At 47.6% G+C, this 22,515-nt stretch overlaps 1 protein-coding gene across 1 annotated transcript; it reads right to left on the bottom strand.

The window, feature by feature from the left end:
- Nucleotides 1-459: 459 nt before the first annotated feature.
- Nucleotides 460-22,134, bottom strand: LOC112296937 (quinone oxidoreductase-like protein 2). The gene is made up of 10 exons (XM_024551693.3): nucleotides 21,950-22,134; nucleotides 21,758-21,866; nucleotides 19,575-19,671; nucleotides 18,208-18,266; nucleotides 17,598-17,663; nucleotides 16,754-16,863; nucleotides 15,789-15,870; nucleotides 12,022-12,203; nucleotides 9,276-9,504; nucleotides 460-1,893 (listed from the first exon to the last, which is right to left on the bottom strand). The coding sequence occupies exons 1-10, from the start codon at nucleotides 21,997-21,999 to the stop codon at nucleotides 1,825-1,827; spliced, it is 1,053 nt and encodes a 350-aa protein (XP_024407461.2). The 5' UTR covers nucleotides 22,000-22,134; the 3' UTR covers nucleotides 460-1,824.
- Nucleotides 22,135-22,515: the final 381 nt, after the last annotated feature.

Raw genomic sequence — 22,515 nt, 5'->3', positions numbered from 1 at the left:
GTATTGTGGTCAAATATACATAACCTAAAACTTACCATTTTAACCGTTTTTAAGTAAATAGTTCAGGGGCAGTAAGTACACTCCCATTGTTGTGCAGCTGTCACCACTGCTACCTCCAGAACTGTCTCATCTTCCCAAACCGAAATTGTCCCCATTAGACACCGACTCCCCATTTCCCCTCCCGGCCCCAGCCCCTGGCAACCACCACTCACTCTGTCTCTCTGAATTTGTCTACTCTAGGCACCTCATATTAGTATCATACAGTACTGGCTTATTTCACTGAGCATTATGTCTTCAAGGTCCACCCACATTGTGGCATGTGTCAGAATTTCCTTTTTCAAGGCTGACTAATATTCCATTGTATGGACATAACATTTTGTTGACCCATTCATCTGTCGACGGACGTTTGGGTTATTTCATATTCTTAACTTAATCCTACAATTTAAGACATGCAGATAATTCTAATTCAATTTGATTTATTATTTACCAAGCACAACTTTCTGTGCTAGGTTCTGCAGGAGGTACAAAGGTGAATCCGACATGGCGCCTGCTCTGAAGGAACTTATGCTATATTGGGAAAGTAGAAAATAAAGAAGCGACCCTGACGGGTGTAGCTCAGTTGGTTGGGTGTCATCCCACAAAGTGAAGGGTCACCAGTTCAAATCCCAGTCAAGGCACATGCCTGGGTTGTGGGTTCGGTCCTGGGTCAGGGCACAGACCAGAGGCAGCCAATCGATGTTTCTCTCCCTTTCTTTCTCCTTCCCTTCCCCTCTCTCTAAAAATAAAATATTTTTTTAAAAGGAAGTGAAAGTAACTAGCATTTGCTAATCTCTGCATTTGCTAATTTTCTTGCCCAATCACCGCATGTGTTGTTCACAACAACCCTGAGGTAGATGATGTAATAATCTCTACCTTACAGGGAACAAATGAACACTGAGAGGCCTTCAGCAACCCCCTCCAAAGTGGTGCTACCGGGATTCAGTAGCCATGCTGCTCGCTCTGGTGTGACGAATCCTGGGGAGAAGCTGCAGGAAGGCCAGGGGAAGAGGAGAGGTGAGCACCCTCCTGAGGGGAGAGGCTCACTGCAGACACAGGTCCTGGGGGTCAGGAAGGTCTCTGTGCCACAGAGGTGAGGGAGTGGGGCAAACTGCTTGAACAGAGCAGGGGGTGCGGCAGGAACTCCCGGTGCTACTGAGGGGCCAGGGCGGTTGTCGAATGTAGGGCTGGAAAGCAGAGAGGGGCGACACCTTGGCCGTCGTGAAATACTGCTAGCTCAAGAAGCCTGAACCCCACCATGTCAACAAAGGTGCGCCATTGCAGGTTTTCTAAGACGAGATGTTGGCGTAGCCCTGCTTTGGGAAGGTCGCCGTGGCAATAATGTATAGCCAAGATGGAGGGGCTGTAGTTTGAAGGTAGGAAAGCCAATTAGGTCACTGGCATTAGCAGATGAGACATAATGAGCCAAAAGGAAAAGAGGATAGAGGTGAGCAGTATCTTGGAGGTGGGGATAATGGAACCTGGCCACCAATGTATTATAAAAGGGGTGACCGTCCCTCCTGGTTTGTGTGGGACACCCATTTTCCCGGCGTAATTACTAACAGCATCCTCTCCCTCTCCAACAGGGCCAAGCCTGGACAGTCAAGTCGATGATCACACTAATTATGAGGAGTAAGAAAAAAGACTCAAAGGTGACTCTAAGAGATTTTGAGCCTGAGTTGATACGGAAGGTGGTGACACCTTTAGAAACACAGAAGGGAAGTCAGGTGTTTAGGAAGGTGATGAGTTTGCATCTGGACATGCTGGGTTTGCTGCTGAGGCGAGGCTTCATTTGAGGGAGATGAGCACCTTGCCCGTGGACTTGCGCTGCATCACATAATGGAAAGCATCATTGACCTAGAAAGTAAATAAATAAACCCAAAACGTGTTGGAAGATTTTCATACGTGCATATTTCCAACAAACATGTGTTGCTGGTTCAATTCTTAAAATAGCTAAAGTATTAAGATATGTCTTCAATGAACTGTTTATAGTGAAGTATATAATACTAACTAAATACTCACCACAAATTCAAAGGAAAACAATGACATTTAAGAATAACCCAACCTCAGAATTTATCTGCCTAAGCCATCATTTTCAATGCTGTCAGATAAAGGACCGCAGGTAAGACGTCCTCAGGCCTGTCCATATATTCTGTTGTAATAATCTGTCTGTTCTAGCTTTGCAAAGAATGGAGTCACTAGCAGAAGAATCAGTCATTTAAAACTTTACCACAATTATCTTTTCATTAAAATTCTCCTAGTTCCAGTGTATCTGAAATTGCAACCTATCTCCAATTCATGTTTAGAAGTACAAGTTATAACACGTAATTAAAAAGCAGCCACAGGAATCAAGACAGTGTGACGCTGATAAAGGGATAGACAGACAGATCAATGGAACAGATCGGCGAGCCGAGCCCCAACATAGGCCCACACACGTGCAGTCTGCTGCTCTTTTGATAAAGGAGCCATGGCATTTCCATGAAGGAAGGCTAGTTTCTTCAAGAAATAGTGCTGGGGCCACCGCACATCCACATGCAAAAAATAAATAAATAAATAATGAAGCGAGACACTGTCCTTGCATCCTTCACAAATGTTTACTCGAAATGGATCTTACGTCTAAATGTGAAAGGCAAAACAGATTGTGGTGGCAGAGGACCACGTCAACCTCGAGGTTCTTCCCAGGGAAGGGACCTGCAAACTGCAGTGAGCACACATGCCAGGGGCCGCTACACAGCGGTGGAGACCATGGACTGGGCGCAGGACCGGCGACACGGGGGGATGCTGAAAAGCGCTGCGTGAAAAATTCAGTAACAGAGTAAGATGGACAGCATGACCCTCTGCTGTTATTTGTTTATGTGGCTTTGGAGGGAAAGTGTGGGGAATGAGGATAAAGGGAGTAAATAAATACAGACATCCACCGATAGGCAGACATAAAAGCAAAAGATGGGCCTTGCAAAGATGAAAATGTGCTTTGAAATGAGAAAATACGATTAAACAACCCTTTCCACTTGAAACCTTCCCCCCGAAAAGCCAAAGAAACATAAATAAATAAAAAGCAGGGAAACAAATCAATTGTGGCAAGCTGTCTGCAGATGGTGTCAAAAACATGTGTCTTTCAGGGTTCTGTGGCTTGGAGAGCCCCTTCCAATCTATACAAATTTAGATGCCTTCCGAGGAGGTGGAAGAGGTTGAGGCAGGCGTTTGAAACACTCATCCCTGCCCTGTCGATCCCTCAAAGATACATCTCCAGGGGATGCACAACTGCATCACTCTGCCTGTCAGCTGGCAGTCACTTGTTCCCAGAGATCTGTCACAGCCCAACCACCACAATACTTGGGGAAACAAGCCTAATTCGAGATACTGATGCTTTCTTCATCTGGCATCCTAGAGAAATGAGGAATCTCCTGCAAATAGATGTTAACGTAAAAAGAAAATTGTCACTTCGGATGCTAGTGCGTATTTTTAAGCATTTTGCACAGAAATCTTTATAAAAATATAGCACACATTTACTTGACTTCTTTACACAGTAATATTGGGGAAAAGCATTAACTTATTTGTGCCGTGACTTGGGAATCTCATCATTCTGAACATGCGTTATTTTGCCTCCTGTTTCTGGTGGTCTGTCACTTCTCTCTAGGTCCAACTGTCACTTCTGTCGTGATTGTAGCTGCTTGTAAAAATAACTCAGCTCTGTCCATATCCACCCTGTGGTTTCCGTCTGGGCTGAGGAAACAGACCACCAGCAATGGCGAGGACTGGATGCTTAGTAAGAGTGACAAAGCTCCCAGTGAGACACTAAGAAGCAAAGTACGTGACTTTAGACCAGTCGTCTGATAGCTAATTCACACAGACACCTGGGGACATTTCCCTCCTGTGCTGTACAATTGTACAGGCTGTACAGGGCCTCAGGGAGAGAGGCCCCCCATACTGACGCCTGGGCAGACGCACAGGCTGTGCCCAGAATCCAGGCTCTCTGCCTTGCAGTGGATGAAGCCAAAATTCCATTTGTCCCTGGAGATATGCACCTGGAATCAGGGTGAGGATATTGTTCTTGTTTTAGGTTCTGCTGTTGGAATTTTTAATTATTCCTGCATACCAAGCAGGAATAATCAAGAGTAACCTGTAGTTCCCTAAATGCGTGGTCTGGCAGAAGTAATGCCTGCTTGAGTATGGTTGGTAGGGTAATAATATAGGTGTCATAATTTATAGTTTTCATTTGAACATTTCACCTAAAAGGTGAATATGGTGTGCTTGAGTGTGATAGTGTTATGTTACAGAATCACATGCTTATGATTTTGTAATAAAAGAGTTTGTAAAGAGGGGCATTATTTGTGCCACACCCTGTACTTTATGCCGATTCATGCTTCCCATGAGAAACCAGCTCTTCCCCAACACAGCACTGTCCTGAGATCTTTCCAGCTAAAAGACACATCCCTTCAGTCTTGCTTTTTAGTGACTGGCGTACAGAATGTACCCAGTGAATGTTTGATGAATAAAATAAAACTCATAAGTGAATGAATATATCTGGGACAGAGCGGGGTTGGTTTTCAAAGGTAAAAACGTTTAGTTGCTGATACGCTGTCATAGTTGAATTACACTCATCACCTTGCAACTCTGATGCAAGCTGATCTGCATCTGCTTTTAAAAGTCAATCAATGCATTTCACCAAAAAAGATACCGACGGCAAACATGCGTGTGAGAAGAAGATACTCAGAGTCATGCTTCATTAGAGAGTGCAAATTAAACCCACAACCAGACACTACTCCATACCTATTAGAATGGCTGTAATTAAAGAAAGCAACTGGCAACAATAAATTCTGGCAGATGCACGGTAACGAAAACGCTCCTCCATTGTTGGTGGGAATGCAAAAGACGACAACCACTTTGATAAACACTTTGGTCGTTACAAGTCATTACAAGTTAAGCGCAGAGTGGCAAATCAGTACCAACAAAATCTGAAATGTTCAAATAGACAGTGACGCTGGTGTGCCAGTTTCTAATCGAGGATACACAGCCACACGCAGCAGAAACCCTTGAGCTATGGACTTTGGCAGGAATGCCATAGCAATGGCCTCGTCTTCAAAACCACAGGCTACAGGGATTACAGCAGAATCACTTCTCAGTAACTGAGACCTAGAGAGGGAGCTGCTGAGAGTCACGCTTGCCCCTTCTCACATCACAATTCATTATCTGCAGGATTCCACACAGACTTTCTAAAACTGACGTTCTTATCTGATGATGTCATCTAGCCATGATTAGAAAATGGGGTGGGGGGAGGGCAAGGGGCAGGGCACAGGGGGAGGAAAACCCTGCTCTGTAAGTAAAGCTAAATAAATGTCTGTATACCTTTTAAAAGAAAAAGCTAAACATACACTTAGCATAGGGTTAAATCCCAGTCCTAAAATTTGAAAAACAAACCATGTCTATATAAAACTCAAACATGAATATTTACAGGAGATTTACTTACAACCATCAAAAACTGAAAATAATCAAATATCTTATTAACTGATAAACAAAGAAACGAGCTGTGGTACATCCATACCGTGAAATACTACTTGGCAATAAAAAAGAATAAACTGACATATGCAAAAACATGGATAAACCTCAGAAGCACTATGTAAACAGAGCCAAAGAGGCCAGACTCCAAAGGCTACAGACTGTATGATTCTGTTTCTATGACAACCTGCAATGGCCAAACTATAGGGAAAGAAAGCAGATCAGTGGCTGCCAGGGACTGTGCGGTAGGAGAATGGGTGAGTACAAAGGTCTCAAGGGGACTCTTTGGAGTGATGAGAAAATTCTATATCGTGATTGTAATGGGGTGGTTACATGACTATAAGTCAGCGAATTTTACTCTATGTAAATTATACCTCAGAAAACCTGACTTTCACAAAGTCAAGCCATGTATTATTAAACACAAAAATAAATAAATTTTCAAAGTTCAATGTCAAGCCAGCTTCCTTAGCAATAGAGCCTAATCAGAACACACACCCTAATGCTTCCTGGCCACCCAGGGAGACCAGGGTGAGGGGGAAAGCGAAGTGAATAGAGGAGAAAGGACAGGAACTACGTGGTGTGTGGGGTACTGACCATAGCTTCAGGGGGGCACACACTCGTTGCTGTTCCCATGGTTCCTCTCCAGAGAGGCCATAGGGACCCACTGTGTGTCCAAACGGTCCATCGGGAGGAGGACAAGCAGCCATACTATCTCCTGTCTTCCATCTGTCAAAGCGTGTCCCGGGGAGTGAATGCCCCCACACTTCTGGGTTGCCTTACAGTGTGTTCAGAAGCCAGATCTTCAACAGGCTCCTCAGCTCAGACCTCTGCACTAGAACTACAGTGGCTCCCGCCCCAAGGAGCACAACGGAAGCTGTGCCTGAGATCAGCCCTCATCCAGGAGAGGGTGCTGACGTGTGGGGAGCCAGACCGCGGGGATCATGGGTGGGGCCGTCGCTGCAAGAGTGTGACCAGAGGATGAGCTCTGGGGCAGGTGGGATGGGCAGATACTAGGAGGCTCCTAAACCGAGTCTGGAACGCCTGGCTAAATTTAATAAACCATCTAAACTAAAAGAGTAATGTAATTTTCAAGACTATTCCAGAGGCACACTCAGGAAGCTTCACCTGAACAATTTCTGTCCATTAATTTCTGTCTGTTCAGGTTGTGATCTCAGCTGACCTTTATATAATAAACAAGTTAGGATCTGTGGGGTTTAAGTACCGTATCAGCTTGAGATATGAGTGAGCAGCTCGCTATAGAAAGCAGACTCGGCACATCTAACGAATATGGTTCTCCGAACAGACGGTGGGGCTACTTCACGATCGTGGCCCAGGTGTGACCCTTCGGAAAATAATATATTCTAGTTAACATTCAAAATCTAAAGACGGTCACTCAAAGCCAGCCCTTTGAAATATCAATGCAAAAGTGTTACAGTGCAGGGGGGCTGGAAATTCAACACAGCATAACGGCTATAGATTTTGCTTTAAAAAATATACTAAGTGTTTACCTATATGCTTTTAGATGTATTATCTTATGTAACCCTCATACCTGCCCTAGTAGGTAGAGCATATTGCTGCTCCCATTACAGACAGGGAAATAAGGCACAAAGATGTTTGGACTCTTAACCCATCATCCACCAGACACGTGAGGCCCTGTGAGAACCTGGAGACTCAGGGGTGCGGAGAGCACAGGGCCCGTCTGCAGGGAGTTTATGCTCTACAGAATGGCAGGCATCAAACCAGTAACTCCACGTAGGTGAAGGAGAAGCACAGAGTATTATGGAAATTCATACCCTGTGCCTACGGAAAAGGCCATGATGTGTGGTCATATTCAAATCAACTATCAAGGTCAAATCTGTGAGTCCACGTATTCAGAAGAAAATAAAAGATGGGTGGCACCAATATGTCTGGTACGATATAGATAGGGGGAGAGAGAGAGAGAGAGAGAGAGAGAGAGAGAGAGAGAGGGATAGTGTGTGTGAATGAGGGTTTGAAACTGTGAGGGAGCTGGGGCTCACAGAGCCAGCTAATAACAGGAAAGTCTGTAGAATGGGAAGAACTAGAAAAATCCTGCGTGCAGAACACTCACAGGAAAAAAGGGCATGTGGAAGCTGAGAGGAAGCTAGCAATTAGATAATTAATCATGTTTAAGAGGACAGGGAACTTCAGTGTGGGGAATCACGCCCGAGCAGCGGCTGGAACACCTCCGTGGAGAGACGGGGCGGTTTACACCAGCAGGGGTTCTCACTCCTGTGCTGCCCAGTTGCCTTCCTTCTCCGTCAGCAGGTGCACCTGATCTCAGGGAAGGCAAAGCTCAGTCTGCACGTCATGTGATAAGAGCCACAAGTTGGAATTGTGAAGAATTGGAAGCAGGGTCTCGAAGAGGTATTTTCACACCTGTGTTCCCATCAGCACCATCGATAGCAACCTAGAGGCGTGAGCCACCCAGATGACCGATCAATGGATTAACAAAATGGGTACGTACTTGACCATGGAATATTATTCAACCTTAAAAGGGAAGGGGACCCAGGCCTTCTCAAAACTGGTGCATGTCAAGTCTTCATCCATAAAATCTTTTCTTCCAAGAAAAATATAAACAAAAAATAAAAAACGTATAAACTCCCACTTCGGCCCCAGCAGAGAGGGAGTCTGAGAGCCCTGGCAGCACAAGCCTACACCTGCCCACCCCCAAACCCCAATGGTGGCTCCCGAAGCGTAGTCTGAAAGCCGCTGATATTGTCCGACCCGTCAATTTTAGAGACGTGTGACTGAAGGTCAGAACGGTGAGGGACTTCCACAAAGGTGCACATAGAGGGGTCAAAGCTGGAAATAGATTCCAACCAGTTTCCTGATGGCCAGTCATGTCCTCTTTATCCCGCTGAACGCTACCCTCTCAACCGACACCCCAAAAGATGAGAAAGTAAGCCGTGTTTGAGAAGAACGCGCCTCATCATGGGGAAAAACGTAAGCATGGAAGACGGTTGAGCGTGAGGTCTGTCAGACAGCTTGGGCTCCCCTAAGCTCTTCTGCATGTGAACCAAACATCGCCTCCATCCAGGGCCGACTGGAGCTACCAAAACAGTTTTGTGAACATTAAACTACATTAAGCCCCCCCAAAAAGAGAAAAAAAGACTTCAGAGTGAATGCCTAACGGATGCACACGGACAACATTCTGCATTCGCACGCACGCAATTACCCTTTGGGGGGAGTTTAAGCCACGTTAACAGGACTGTGGAGGGAAGAGGGAACAGCCAACAACATCAACCGCGGTGACTGATGGAGGAACCGCAGTCTTCTGACGCCAGGCACGAGTTTTTCGGGTCTTGTTCACAGACCTCCGGCTCGGGCATCTGGCTGTGTTTTAGTGTCTGTGCTCCCAAATCAAAGGTCAAGTTAAGGGCGGCCTTCTTAGGTTGCCTTCTCAGCCTTGCGCGCTGTGGGGTTCAGAGTGCACATCACCGCGGGTAAATTATTTCCTAACGCACCGTGACAGCCCTCGGTTTGAGACGCCACCAAGCTCCTCAGACCCCGCTGCCCAGGAGGTTCCCGAGGCTCACGCTGTCCGACCCGGAGAACGAGGAGACATCTGGTGACCCTCAGCCTGTGACACCCCGTTATTCTGTGTGGCATTTTCACCTTTTCAGTGTAGTAAAGGAGGATGTATAGTATCTAAATGGAAGCTGGTTGGATAAAGCCAGATCACTCCCTGGCTTCACCCACCACTTCACTTAAGAGCACCTCACCTCCTCCAGCTTGAAAACCGCTCCCAAGTGTGGCCGGATGCGCCCTTCCTGGCAGTACTGAAGAGCCGAGGACAGGCTCTCGTAGTAGACAGGGAACTTCTGGCTTTGGTACCGGCTCATGTACAAGCCCATGGCGGAGACGTTCTTCAGGAGCAGAAGATTGGCTGGCACGGAGGGAATGGTGCCCCCGGCAAAACCCACCACCACGATCCTGCCCTCCCAGGCCAGGCTGAGGGGAAGAGCAGAAGGGAAAGAAATTTAAAAAGCAACTCATTAGGATAGCAACTATTTGAATAGAACAGAAGAGAAGACGCATTGGCAAGGATGCAGAGAAATCAGAACCCTCAGGCACTGTCAGTAGAATTGTAAAATGATGCTCCCACCATAGAAACCCAGGAAGGTTCCTCAGAAACATTAAAAATAGAACTACCACATGATCCAGCAATCCCACTTCCTGGCTGACAGCCAAAAGAATTGGAAGCAGGGTCTCGAAGAGGTATTTGCACACCTGTGTTCCCATCAGCACCATCGATAGCAACCTAAAGGCGTGAGCCACCCAGATATCCGATCAATGGATTAACAAAATGGGTACGTATTTGACCATGGAATATTATTCAACCTTAAAAGGGAAGGAAGATTCTGCCACATGCTATAACATGGATGAGCCTGAAGGACATTATGCTAAAAAGACAAATACTGTCTGACCCTATTTATACACGGTGTCTAAAGCACCCAAGTGCACAGAAACAGAAAGGAGAACGGGGCTGCCGGGAGGGAGAAGTGGGAAGCTGTTGCTTAAGGAGGGTGGTTTCAGATCTACGAGACGGGGAAGTCAAGGAGATGTTTCACAACGATGCGAACACACTCAGCACCACTGAGCTGGACGCTTAAACAGTCAACATCGCAAATCTATGTTAAGTTTGTACCACAGTAAAGAATGAAGCATGCACAAAAAAGCAATGTACACTAATTCATAGAGACAAGAAGTAAAACAGAGGTTGCCAAGGGGTAAGGGAAGGGGGAAAGGGGCAGTTATTGTTTAACAGGTACAGAGATTTTGTTGGAGGTTACACAACATTGTGAGTATACTTAATGACCCTGAATTGTACCCTTCTGAATGGTTAAAATGATAAATATTAGGTCATGTATATTTTACCGCAATTTTTTAAAAAAGAAACACATATTAAGCCTCTAGCTGGGAACTCCGCTTGACCTTGCCAACTGCCTGGGGTAACCCGTCTTGTACCACTCTGGATTCTTCAATAGGAAAACATAAATGTAAGCCATAAGCAAGACAGTAGGGAGCCAGAGGAAGTAGCCAGTTTGATAAGTGAACCCACTTTAGAATCAAGACTCTATTTAACTCTTCCACTCTTTCGTGAAGGAAACTTGGTGTGAACAAATGTCATTCCATACTCCATACTCAGAGACAACTCAGTGTGACGTTCCTGAACTCAGGGAGCAGGAATACGACAGACACTTTAATGAAGCATCATTTGCTTTTCACAAACACTTACCTCCGGACGCCCTTAAGTTACGTGCTTCTCTAGAGTTTTGAACAATCAACAAAAATCCACACAAGTTTCCTGTCGCCCATTATGAGAAGAGCCATACAGTGCATGCTGAGCAAGGAGTTATAAAAATGAGGTTTGTAAGCGTCTTTAATATGAAATATGTGGATCTTGGTTTGGTTTTTGCTTTTCTTTTTTAGAAGGGAAACAGGAAGCTGTTGGAAAAATACTATTACCAGGAAGGCAAGCAGAGGGTGAAGACAGCAGAGCTCTGGCCTGGTGCTCCCTTCAGTTAGCCACCCCCTCCTTTGCTTCTTCTCCATCACCCTGGGGTGATGCTCAGGGGCTAGAGCGCCAATTGGGTGCCCCCCGTGGGCAAGCTGCTCTCCCTGCTTCCGTTTCTTCTGCTCTAAACTGAGATGAACCACAAAACTGTGCTTGCCGGGATGACATGAGAAATGGAACCCCTATTAAAAGCAATCCAGAGTCCGTGGTTGAAAACAGAATGAGAATTGGTGTAGAGACAATGGTCCCACTCAATTTCCAGTGATCGTTTTCTTATTTTGTTTTTTAATTTTTAGAGATCTGATTTATTTACTTTTAGAGAGAGGGGCAAGGAGAGAGAAAGACAGGGAAAGAAACACTGATCAGTTGCCTCTCGCATACCCCCAACTGGGGACCTGGCATGTGCCCTGACTGGGAATCGAACTGGCAATCTTTTGGTCCACAGGCCGGGGCTCAATCCTCTGGGCCACACGACCCAAGGCAGATGTCTTTTTTAAATAAAACAAATCAAACAGATACCTACCCTGCTGGCTACTGCAAAAACCAGCAAGATCAAAAGAGTGTGCACATTTAATACCTGAACAATGATCTCCTCAAGAATTACCCACACCATGTACATAAAATAGTTAGCGGGGGCCGGCACAGCTGAACTGAACACATGTATAATTTCTAAAGCATTTGATGTTGCCAACTAGAGAGTCTGCAGTCGTTTCTTGGATATTTTCCCGTTGGATATTTTGTTGTTGCTATATTTAATCATTTCCTGATTTCCCCTCTGCTTCTAGTTCTTTCCACGCCCCCACTCAGCTGTTCTCGTCAGTGCCAACGCCTGCAGGAGAAGTGAGCAGCAAAGACGAAAGAGAAGCAAGGCCAGGAGGAAGGCACAGGTCTGGGAAGTTTCCAGCAGAGAGGCCCAGGTCTACCCACTCAAGAAAGACCCCGTCACCAACCTGCGGAGAGCCTCCAGGAAGATGTCTCCACCCACATTGTCGATGACCACGTCCACCCCGCCATCGCCCACCAGCTTCCTCACTGCCTCCTTCAGGTTGCCCCGACTGTAATTCACGCTCCACCGTGCGCCCTTCTGCAGGGCCAGCTCGCACTTCTCGTCACTCCCAGCGGCAGCTATCACCTGCATAGAGAAAACAAAGCTGCTGACGTTCCAGAATGTGTACCAGGAGGGGCTCACGCCACCCACCCGACCTGCAGCCAAAGCGTGCTCCTCAAGGAAAGGAATGTCACCGCACTGACCTAGCGTCCGCCTTGACCCGGCACATCAGGCCCAGCCCCCAGCACCACTACACCGGCCCCTCCATGCCCTACTGGCCACAGGATCCACATTTCCAAGGATCCCGGAACCCCAATGGGTCTAGCTAGGAGATGGTGCAGGAAACACTCGGGAAGCCTTCTCCAAACGCAAATTAAAACTACCATTTACTGAGACTCCACAATGCGTCAGGTATTATGGACACAAGCTAAGTACCTAGCTTAGAGTCAAGAAAGCAAGATAGAGCACAGTGATGGGGAAGTACACAGGGCTCCAGAAGGGTAAATGAGAAATATCCAAACTAGATCTATAAGCTCAGGAAAGGCTGCCCAGAGGATCAACATGATTCAGTGGGAAGACCATGAAGTCGAAGAAACCTAAGTTCAAATCCTGGGCCCTGCTACTAACCAGCTGAGTCACCTAAGCCAGTTACTTAGTAAGAACTAACACATACATAGTAATTACCATGTGCCGGGCACTCATCTAAATGCTTTCTATGGAATATACATCAATAGTTCAATGATATACAGACTATCCTTATCCTTATTTTAGAGACAAAGAAACTGAGGCAAAAGAACTTAACTTGCCCATAGTCACCCAGCTAATGGGAGGCAGAACTGAAAACGAAACCCTGGTAATCCATCTCCAGAGTTCATGCTTTTAACCTCCCTATCCTGCCTGCCTACTTCTCCAAGCATCACTTACCTTGTCCATATAATAAGATTTATTTTAAGAATTCAGCGGAATACTGCCGTATGTAAAGCATTTGCAAAACAAACTGTTAGATAAACTGAATCTATTGTTACACATATGCAATCACTTATTCCACGTAAACCGCCTAAGAACACTGCAGGGAGGTATAATTACCTCCATTCTGTAGAGGGAGACGTACACGCAAAGAGGTTTAACCCAGGATCACCCGGGTAGCAGGTGGGAGAACACGTATTCAAACCCAATGCTGCCTGACTCCAGAGCCCACGCTCCCCCACTCCCCCACTCCCCCAACCAGGACTGAAACCTTTGCCTCAGGCATGACACAGATGGTACTGGGAGCAGGTCTGGGGTTAGGAAGTTTCCAGAAAAATGTCAAGTACTCAAGCACGGCCAAGAGATGCCTGATCACCGGGCAGCACCCCATAGCCCAAGCACTTTGGCCCTGAAGTGACATTTGGAACTTTTCCTCAAACATCCCAGAACACCAGTGCCCTGAAGAGACTCCCAACTCACCCACCACTATGTGAAACCGAAAGCCGCCCTCAAATAGCTGCCGGTCACAAGGCTCCAGGCAGGCACGCAGCGCCACAGTGGGCCACGGCTGGCCCGGGCCAGGCCCCAGATTCCGGCTAGGTCCCCGGGAGACCCGCCATGAGTCACTTTCTCTCTTGGGGCCTCACTGTCTTTGCCTGTGAAGTAGGGAGAACAGACACCTCCTGGAGGTTTGGCGAGGATCACGGGTTAGATGATAGCTGGGGAGGCACCGTGAACATTATATAAAATGCTGTTGCTGTTTACGGAGGGCGTTAGCAAAACAGCCTGTTCCGAGTAGATGGCAGGATGACATATTTTTATTTTTGTTTGCTTTTGCATACGACCATTATTGCTGCTGAAGAAAACACAGCTTTGATGAATTTTCACCTCTGAATCAAAGGGAATTTTTCTCTCTACTTAACCTCCTATAATTACTTAAAACAAAGGGTACAATGTCCTAGAAATGTTAAACAGTCCGTGGTTCTAGACAACGAGAACTAAGTGTGGTCTCCCCGCTGAAAGAGGTGCTAAAAGCCCTTGTTTCTGACCTGAAATGTGTTCATTTTCACGAAGAGCCTCCGGGTATCTAGGATTGCTTTCAGAACGCACATGTGCTTCCCAAAGGAACCTCGTGTGAGGAGAGGGGCCCCCTGCAGGAATTCCAGGCCAATGCAATTATCTCCCAGCCCGTGGATCCTCACACCTCCTGGATCCCCAAATCGCCTGCTCTGTGGGAGCCTCACACTCACCGATGTCCGAAACTGAATTTGCCACGTCCCTCTGTGTTCTCAATCCCAATAAAGGGCAAAGCCACCAGTCAACCTGGTTTGCTGCTCCTTCCCACGCAATGTCTAATAATAACAGGCTCCCTTTCTAAGAGATTCTTACAGACACAGACATGCCCCCTCACGGGCACATGGCGTGTGCACTTCCAATAACCCCACTACAGCCCTATAAGGAAAACATTTTACCCATGAAGAAACTGGAGCAATTAAGCTAAAGGGGGAGCTAGAATTAGATCCTACGTGAGGCTACCTTCAAAGTCCTTGTTCTTTCAACTAGATCAGGATGCTCTCCAGTGGCCCAATTCTCCATTTTCTTCCACTTTAGTGTCTCTCAATTCATACCTCCCCCGTTCTGGTTCAAGTATCGTCACCTCCAGCTGGGATTGCTCCCAGGGTCTGCTCTACCGCCCGCCTATGGACCACCCCTGACCTTGCCCCATCCCTCATCCCCACTGCTACCAAAGTGACCTTTGCAGATTCAAAGATATCATGCCACTTCCCTATTTAACACCCTCATGAGCTTCTAGGAAATGTTCAAACTCTCCGGCACCTCCTGATCTTACCTCTGCCCAGCTCTCTCCAGTCCTTTTCCACCATTCCCCACACAGAGCCTCTGCTCCGCAGATGCTATCGGCAATTCGCTGGAGGCAGCATGTTAGTTCCTATCTCTCTGTCTTCTAACAGGTCCTCCCACCACTAAAACAGCCTTCACTGCTCTTCTTCCTCTATTCAACTGCTACCTGTCCTTCAAAATCTCAGCTTTGGTGTTCACCTTCTCCACGAAACCCTCTTTCTCTGATACCTACTTTCTTTCATTTGTTTCTTCGTCCATTCATGGAATAGTTACTGAGTGCCTGCTGTGGTCTAGACACCATGCCCGGCACGGGAACTGCAATAATGAATCAGACACAGTCCCTGCCTCCATGGGGACTCCAGCCCAGGGGAAGGGAGACATGGATCTAGTAATGGCACAGGTAAAAGGTTAAGTGTACACGGAGGTGTGTGAGGTGTGCACGGTGAATGAGAAGGATAGGATGCCCTGAGACCATATACAAATAGTGGGGGGAGGCAATTAACGTCTCCTCAGGGACAAAGAATATTTCCCTAAAAAGGGGCATCTACGTTTCAATTTGAAGTGCGGGTAAGGAGTGGGGGATCGGTCACAGCCTCACAGGTGGAGGGAACAGCATCTGCAGAAACTGTGAGTAAGTCCAGCCTTGCAGGTACCAGCAACTGGAGGGACAACTGACTTACTCCTAAGTCCCCTCACTAGCCCACCAGCAAATGGCTGGCAAGGCCCCACCTAGGCAGCTTTGCATCCCCAGGGGGGTTTTACCAAATGAATGAACACGGTCCATGCCTGAAAACCAGTTTCATGGCATAATCTGTGTAATTGGAGAATCTCACATACACGTACCTTGGCCTGAAGAACATTTTTTGCCACATCTATCACTGCGAGGCCTGTCGCTCCGGCTGCTGCCGTCACTAACACGGTCTCTCTGCGCCGGAAAGAGAGAGATGAATGTCACTTCAGAAACCAAAACTCATCCAGCAATGTGATCTCATGAACAGTTTGGAACCAGGATGTTTTAAAGCAAGAAGAGAACTTGGAGACCATGTCATCAAACCCCTTTGGAGACCATGTCACCAAACCCCTGGAGGACGTCCATTCTCCAGGCTTCAGGGCTGGGTGGTGGCTCCGTCGGGGCTAACTGGGTCCAGTTTTGGAAACATCCCAGGAAAAAATATTCCTTACTATCTCCAGGCAGCCTCTTCCTTTGAGCTACCACTTAATTTCTGTTTCAGAATTTCTGTCCTAAATCATTCTCCCACTCAACACTGCCGAATTTTCGAAGGTGGTGATCACGGAACAGCCATTGCTCAATGAAAACCATCTGTCTGAGCGATTCTGGGGCGCTCTGGAAGGAGCAGAAGGCAATAGACAGGGCTACCCCAGATGAAGTGGGGAACTTCGGCACCTCTGAGTTTAAAATATCCCAGTCAGGTCCACCCAACCAAGTCTCACAGAAACAAAGACCTCAGGCCTCCCCTAAAACCAGAGGGAAGCCAATTTAAATAAGCCAGCTCTCTGGCTTATTTAAAACCTAGATGTCAAGGTTTTCTCGGAGGAGCTATCCAGAGTGCTCAGGTTTCAGAAGGACATTTCTCCAAATTCATATTGGCCAAGTTCACAATCTACCATTCCCTCTGTGACTCGAGGATAGCCCCACTGTCCCCAGACCCCCAATCTCGGGTCACTACCTTCCTTTGACCCTTCCTTAGACAGACCGAACGTGAGCTAAAAGGTCAGGCGAGGCAAAGGAAGGGGCAAGGCTCAGCACTTCTGATATCACAGACGGGTTCTAGCCACACAGTCCTTACCCAGGCTGGGTGCGTGCCCGACGCTCCAGGGCCATGAGGGCAGTATTGTAAGTTATGGGCAGCATAGCAGCATCTTGGAGGGAGACCCTTTCTGGAACCTTCCACAGTGTCTATAAAGAGATAACAGTGACGAAGGGATTTAGCACGTGTACCTGTTCATAAAGGTTGCTCAGTAAGGAGTATGATTTGATTGAGTGACTGACTTGCAAAGGGAAACCCATGTCAGGACCCAAGCCTAGCAGAAGTCGAAACCAAGCAACCCGTGACAGAGTTCAAGACTTGGGTGTGTCAGTCTTCAAAAATCCTAAGGCTGCCTCTGCTCAAGAAGGAACCAACAAACTAATGGAGAAGGAACGCTGACCACTGTACTATATAATGCGTGAACTGGGTGTTATGTCAATTTTACCTCCAAGAAACTGTGGGGGAAAGTATGTACCATTCTCCACTAGGGGGCACCATTCACATCCTGCCCCAAAAGATCTGAGCTCCATTCCCTGGGCTACCTCTTTCGCAAGCTTCCTGTGGGAGAGAAACCCATGACCCCAGCTCCACGCCCCAAACCAGTTTTTCTACCAAAACTACCTAACTGTGATCCAACTGGACAGCCAGCTCAGAAAACAAAATGCTTCTTCATTAAACCACTTAGCACAAAGTTCTGTGCAAAGATTGGTACCCCAATATAGAAAAGGGGTTTAGCATTTGAAAGAAAGAAGTGCTTGGCTGAGAAACAAGATATGACCAAATGAATACAGAGGGAAAGGGGCAATGGGGGTGGGGGGCAGGAGAATGAGGAAAAAAGGATAGGTGGAAATTAAAGAAAAGAAATATCGGAAGATAGGGATACCTTCTGGTCCATGATACATTGTTCCGCCATATTATTAAAGCTACCCATGCCAACAACTGGATCTCCCTGAAGGGAAAATATCATTAAGGGTCCGTTCAAATGCATCTGTTTCTGATTTCATTAAGACCCGCCAGCACATTCCCCCGCCCACCCCCAGGTTGGCCCTAATTATCTATTCAGAGTTACTTTTCAGGAAATAATGCAGCCTTTTTTCTCAACACCCCCACCATGTTGCCAAGTCAATCTGAGCACATTTTGGACAATAATGTGGGTATCAATTAGAAGATGAATTTGGATATGCATTAGAATCCCAGCGTTAATTTCTTGCACAAGAGGCTGATGCTTGGGAATTTTCTATCCTCTCTTAGCAACTCAAGACCTCTTACCACCTAGAGGAGTGCTGCCTTTTATGAGTAATGAAAGTTAAAAGAAGCCAGGCACTTCTGCTGCCTGCCTTTCCCCAATTCAGCATTCATCTCTTCCCCTCCGTCTCAGCCCCCATTTGGCGTCTGCTGGCAAAGGCCAGGAGGTGCCAAGACCCCTCGGCGACACGTGGGTTCACACATTTCTCACAGCTACACAGCCACGGATCCCTAGACTTCGAGCTCACCTCTTTAACTGTGCTGACATCTGCGCCTGTCTCCAATACTATCCCAGCAAACTCCAGTCCTGAAACGAATGGTTTCAAGATTAGGTTGTCCATAAAGCCCAGCACCATGGAGGTGAGGAAGTCCAGATCCACCGGCCATCCTACCAATTTCCTGAAACGGAGATGGTTGAAGCACCTCCCACTCACCTGGGGAAGAGGGGTCAGAGTTTGCTCCCACCCAAAGTACAGGGAAGTGAACTTAAGATTTTCAACTGAAAAGCTACAGCAGCCCCGTTCTCACCAAGACACAAATAAAAATTTCAAGAATGGGCAAAAGCACAGAGAATCACAGGTTCACAAGTACTTCTGACCCTGATCACTGGGGGCTTGGGCTCCTACAGCACCCCCCAATTATAAGGTTCACCATGCTGTGTTTATCTGTTGCTGTGTCTCCTCTTCCGGTCTGTGAGGCCCTCGGGACGGGAACCTCATTTTTTCATACAGTACTTGGCTCAAATGGATGAACTGGCATTGTCTGCCCTTTCCTCTTCCACCTCCAAAATTTCTGAATTTAATGATCATACATTTCCCACTTGAGCTGCCAGAGGAATAACTCAATCGAGTATGACATCTTCCCCCATCCAGCATTTCAGCAAAACAAACAGAGGGAAGGGCTTGCAACTGTGGAGGCAACCAAACACCCGAAGGCCAAAACACAGCCACAGTATTATATCCTTAATAATACATGTATCTTATAGCATGCACATGTGCCCTAACACGCTGAGCTGTACTTCTACCTGTTTCAGTAAATTTCAACCACGAAAATCAGTCATTTGCCCACATATTCAGGATCTAAATGTAATCTGATTGAGCATAATGAAGATCAGAGAGTGGGCTGCTAGCATTGTATCAACTCTTCTTCTTCTGGATCCTTAGGTATTAGGTTTCTTTTGGAATGTGCCTGTCAGGACAAAGAGTTTCAGCTGCAAACAGATGGTTGTGGGCCTTAAGACAAAAAACAAAACTGAGACCATGTCAAGGAATAAAAGGAAATGACCAGGACTAGTGATGACTGGGGTCAGAGTTCTGATGGACATAATGATGTGAACATCCATTTGTTCCTCTATTTCTTTTTAAAGGATTTATTGAGCATCTACTACGAGCCGGTTACAATGCTAACCTGGGCAATAGAAGGAGGGTAAGGCAGTCATAGGCATTTCCCCCAAGGGGCTCACAACCTAGGGTTTCCCATGAGCGGTGTGATGGGCGTGGCTGAGATGCCCCTGACAGCGGGCAAGCACCGCCAGGGTAGAGTCTGAGATGAAGTACGTGGTTCTGAAGATTGTGCCTTCTTCTCCTGCAGCTGTCACTTAGCCCCTCATACTCACCAGGTGTGAAGGGAAGATGGGGTCTTTCCTGATACTGACCACGGCAAACCAAAATGTCAGCAAAGTTCAGTCCACAGAAATGGACATCAACCCTGACCTGGAAAGGAAACAGAGCAGAGCCGTACGTATCTGTGGAGACAATCATTCAATTATACCAAAATATTTACTGAGTACCTACTATATTCCAGGTACTGAACTAAGTCCCACCGTACAAGCATGAGGCCCAATGGACAAGGTTCCTGCCTTCACGGAGCAAAAAGAATGATCGAAAAGACAGACACTAACCAAATAATTGCGAGGATTAATGTGTTAAATTACAACTCTTACACAAGATGTTAAAAATAAAAATAGAAATGCCATGAAAGCATATAATGGAGGGACTTGACCTTTGGGGGAGGCAGGAGGGATCCTTGAGAAAGTAACACTTGAACTAAAACAGCGAAAAGTTAACTATTTAAAATAGGGGGAGGAACCTGGCACTGCCCAAAGCAATGGCATGTGCAAAGGCCCTGTGGCTGGACAAAAGAAAAACCAGCAAACCTAGAGCACAAAGAGGACAAACAGATGGGGTTCAAGAGAAGGGCCCACACCATCCAAGGGTCTGTAGGCTTTACTGAGTATCTTAGTCTTCATAGTAGCAGTTCGGGGAAGCCATGAAAGGATTTTAAGCAGGGGAGTAACATGACCGGCTGTCTTGGGACCCAGGAATCATCCTGGATGCTAGTCCTTCCTAGATCACCAGCTTCGGTGTTCTGTGACAAGGCTAAAGCTGAAGCAGGCCTGGGGCAGTGTAGCCAGCAGTTTCTCGACCTTGAAAGCCAGTGCTTCTCAATGTGGTCCCAGTCCGCCACCAGCGTTATTATTACCACCTGGGAACTTGTTAAAATTTCAAATCCTCAGCTCCCCTGCACCCCTACCTACTAAATCAGAAGCTCTGGGGACAAAGCCCAGCAAACTGTTCTAACAAGCCCCCAGGTGCTGTGAGGCAGGCTGAAGGGAGAGTGTTACTGCCATAGGCCCACCCATCTGGACAGGGCTGGGAACCACAGGGAAGGAAAGGAAGGCTGAAGGACCGAATCAGTAACATCCATTTATCTGTTTCCTTTCAATTTCCACCCCAGCACTGAGGTGGCCCTATTGGCAAGAAGACATATTTTATCGCCAAATGGCATTCGTTCAACAATGTTTGAAGCATCTGCCACGTGCCAGGCACCATTCCAGATTATGGGGATTTATTTAATGGTGGAGAAACGCGCATAGTCCCAGCTCTCACGAGCTAATTAATTCCTGACAAGGCAGTGTCTGTGCAAATCACAGAAAAAAGGAGCCCGGCCTTCGGCCCACGCACATTCTGTACAGGACACACTAGTTGTTAACGTGTGCAGCACACGCGTGACCTCAACCCTCTCCACCTTGATTCAAGGATGATTCAAGGATGAACATCTTTGAGCACCTGAGCCCCTGGAAGCCCAAGGGCTGCCATCCTGTGGTCAGGGAAATAATCCATTTAGCCACAGGGTCTCTGTTGGTGGCCCTTTAGGACAGGAGCCACATTTCCCTCTCTGGCCAGGGGGCCCCCACACTGAGGTTAACTGCCTGCCGCACCTCGTCAGGCGTTCTCAGGGGCCATGCCAGCTGAGCCTGCGTCAGGCCAAAGTGACGCCCACACTTCACTGGAAATGTCCACAACCCTAAACCCCCAATTACTGCAGTACAGCAGAGGAGGGCCCCAGGCACATATTCAAAGGGCAAAACAGGCCAGTTGCCAGGCTGGTTTGCCGGAGGAAGGAGGGCGGATAATCAGATGCTGATACCGGAGAGGAGGCAAAAAGGACAAAGGACAGGGTCCATTAATCCGTGTTAAATCAATATCTTGCAGGTAGTTATGCAAAATTGTGTGCAAATCAGAATTCTCTGTTTCTAAGGCAACAGCTCTGGGGCCTTCAGAAAGAGGCCTCCCTTTGCGGTGTTGGGAAACAATCTTTCTTTAGCGTTTTTGTCTATTTTGTGAACCCCGAAGGGGCCCATATAGCCCAGGACGAAGTTGCGCTCCAGTGTCCCGTTCGCCCCCTAGCTGAGCGCTCGGGAATCCGATCCAGGATTGAACCTGCAGCGGAGGTGTGGTGGGGGAGGGGAAAGTGAAAGGGTGTCGAGAGGTCCGGGGCATAGGCCAGTCACCCTACCTCGTGGGGCAGGACAGGGCGGGGGACGATCTCCTCAATGACCAGGGGCCGCTTCAACTCCGTGCACCGCGCGGCGCGGTAGTGGCGGCCGCTGCCTCGCCAGGCCCTCCTGAAACACGGGACAGGGACTGGGTTACTCGGGGCGACCCACGCGGCTGCATTTTGAGGCTCAGGGAAAAGTCAGAGTCACACCTGCAGAGCCGCTCGGGAGAGAAGCACCGTCCCCAAAACGCCGCCGCCATGACCCCGTGCAGAGAGCAGTGAGGGTCCCAGCGGGGCAGGGAAAGCGGAAGGCGCCAGTCCCGCCCCTGCTGTGCCCCTGGGAGCGGAAGAGGGACTGGCGTCCGGGGACAGGCCCCCACCAGGGCTGGCGGCTGCAGAGGCGAGGATTGCACCCTGGGCCAGCCCACCCGCAGGGTGCCCATCCCTTCCTGCTTCTCGTTCCTGGAGGTGGAGCCCGCTGGAAAGGAAAGAAAATGTGCAAAAGAAAATCCACCACCCGAGATTACCCATATGTTGGCATTTTTGAAGCAAGTTTGGGACACTTTTAAAACCACACTTGGCGGCATTTGCATAGTGGTTCTTGGGCCCTGTGCACGTGCGAAACCCTGAGTGCACAGGTACAGGCTTCAGAGTCTGCATGCAGCGCCTTAGTAGAGCTCAAGTCTCGTCACCCAAGTTGTGCACGCACGTGACCATTTACATTAAAACTGTGTGGTTACTAGTAACCCAGTGCGGAATGACTCTACACAAATGCA

Source organism: Desmodus rotundus, chromosome 12 (genome assembly GCF_022682495.2).
Source record: "Desmodus rotundus isolate HL8 chromosome 12, HLdesRot8A.1, whole genome shotgun sequence".
NCBI lineage: Eukaryota > Metazoa > Chordata > Mammalia > Chiroptera > Phyllostomidae > Desmodus > Desmodus rotundus.
This window is presented reverse-complemented; position numbering and strand designations above follow the sequence as displayed.

Excerpts from the sequence above, each read along its gene's own strand:
- LOC112296937 (XM_024551693.3), bottom strand. The coding sequence starts at position 21,999 with ATGGCGGCGGCGTTTTGGGGACGGTGCTTCTCTCCCGAGCGGCTCTGC. Across the intron at positions 18,267-19,574 it reads CCATCTTCCCTTCACACCTG|GACTGGAGTTTGCTGGGATA; the intron begins GTGAGTATGAGG and ends CATTCGTTTCAG. Across the intron at positions 9,505-12,021 it reads TTCCTGGAGGCTCTCCGCAG|CCTGGCCTGGGAGGGCAGGA; the intron begins GTTGGTGACGGG and ends TCTTCCCCTCAG.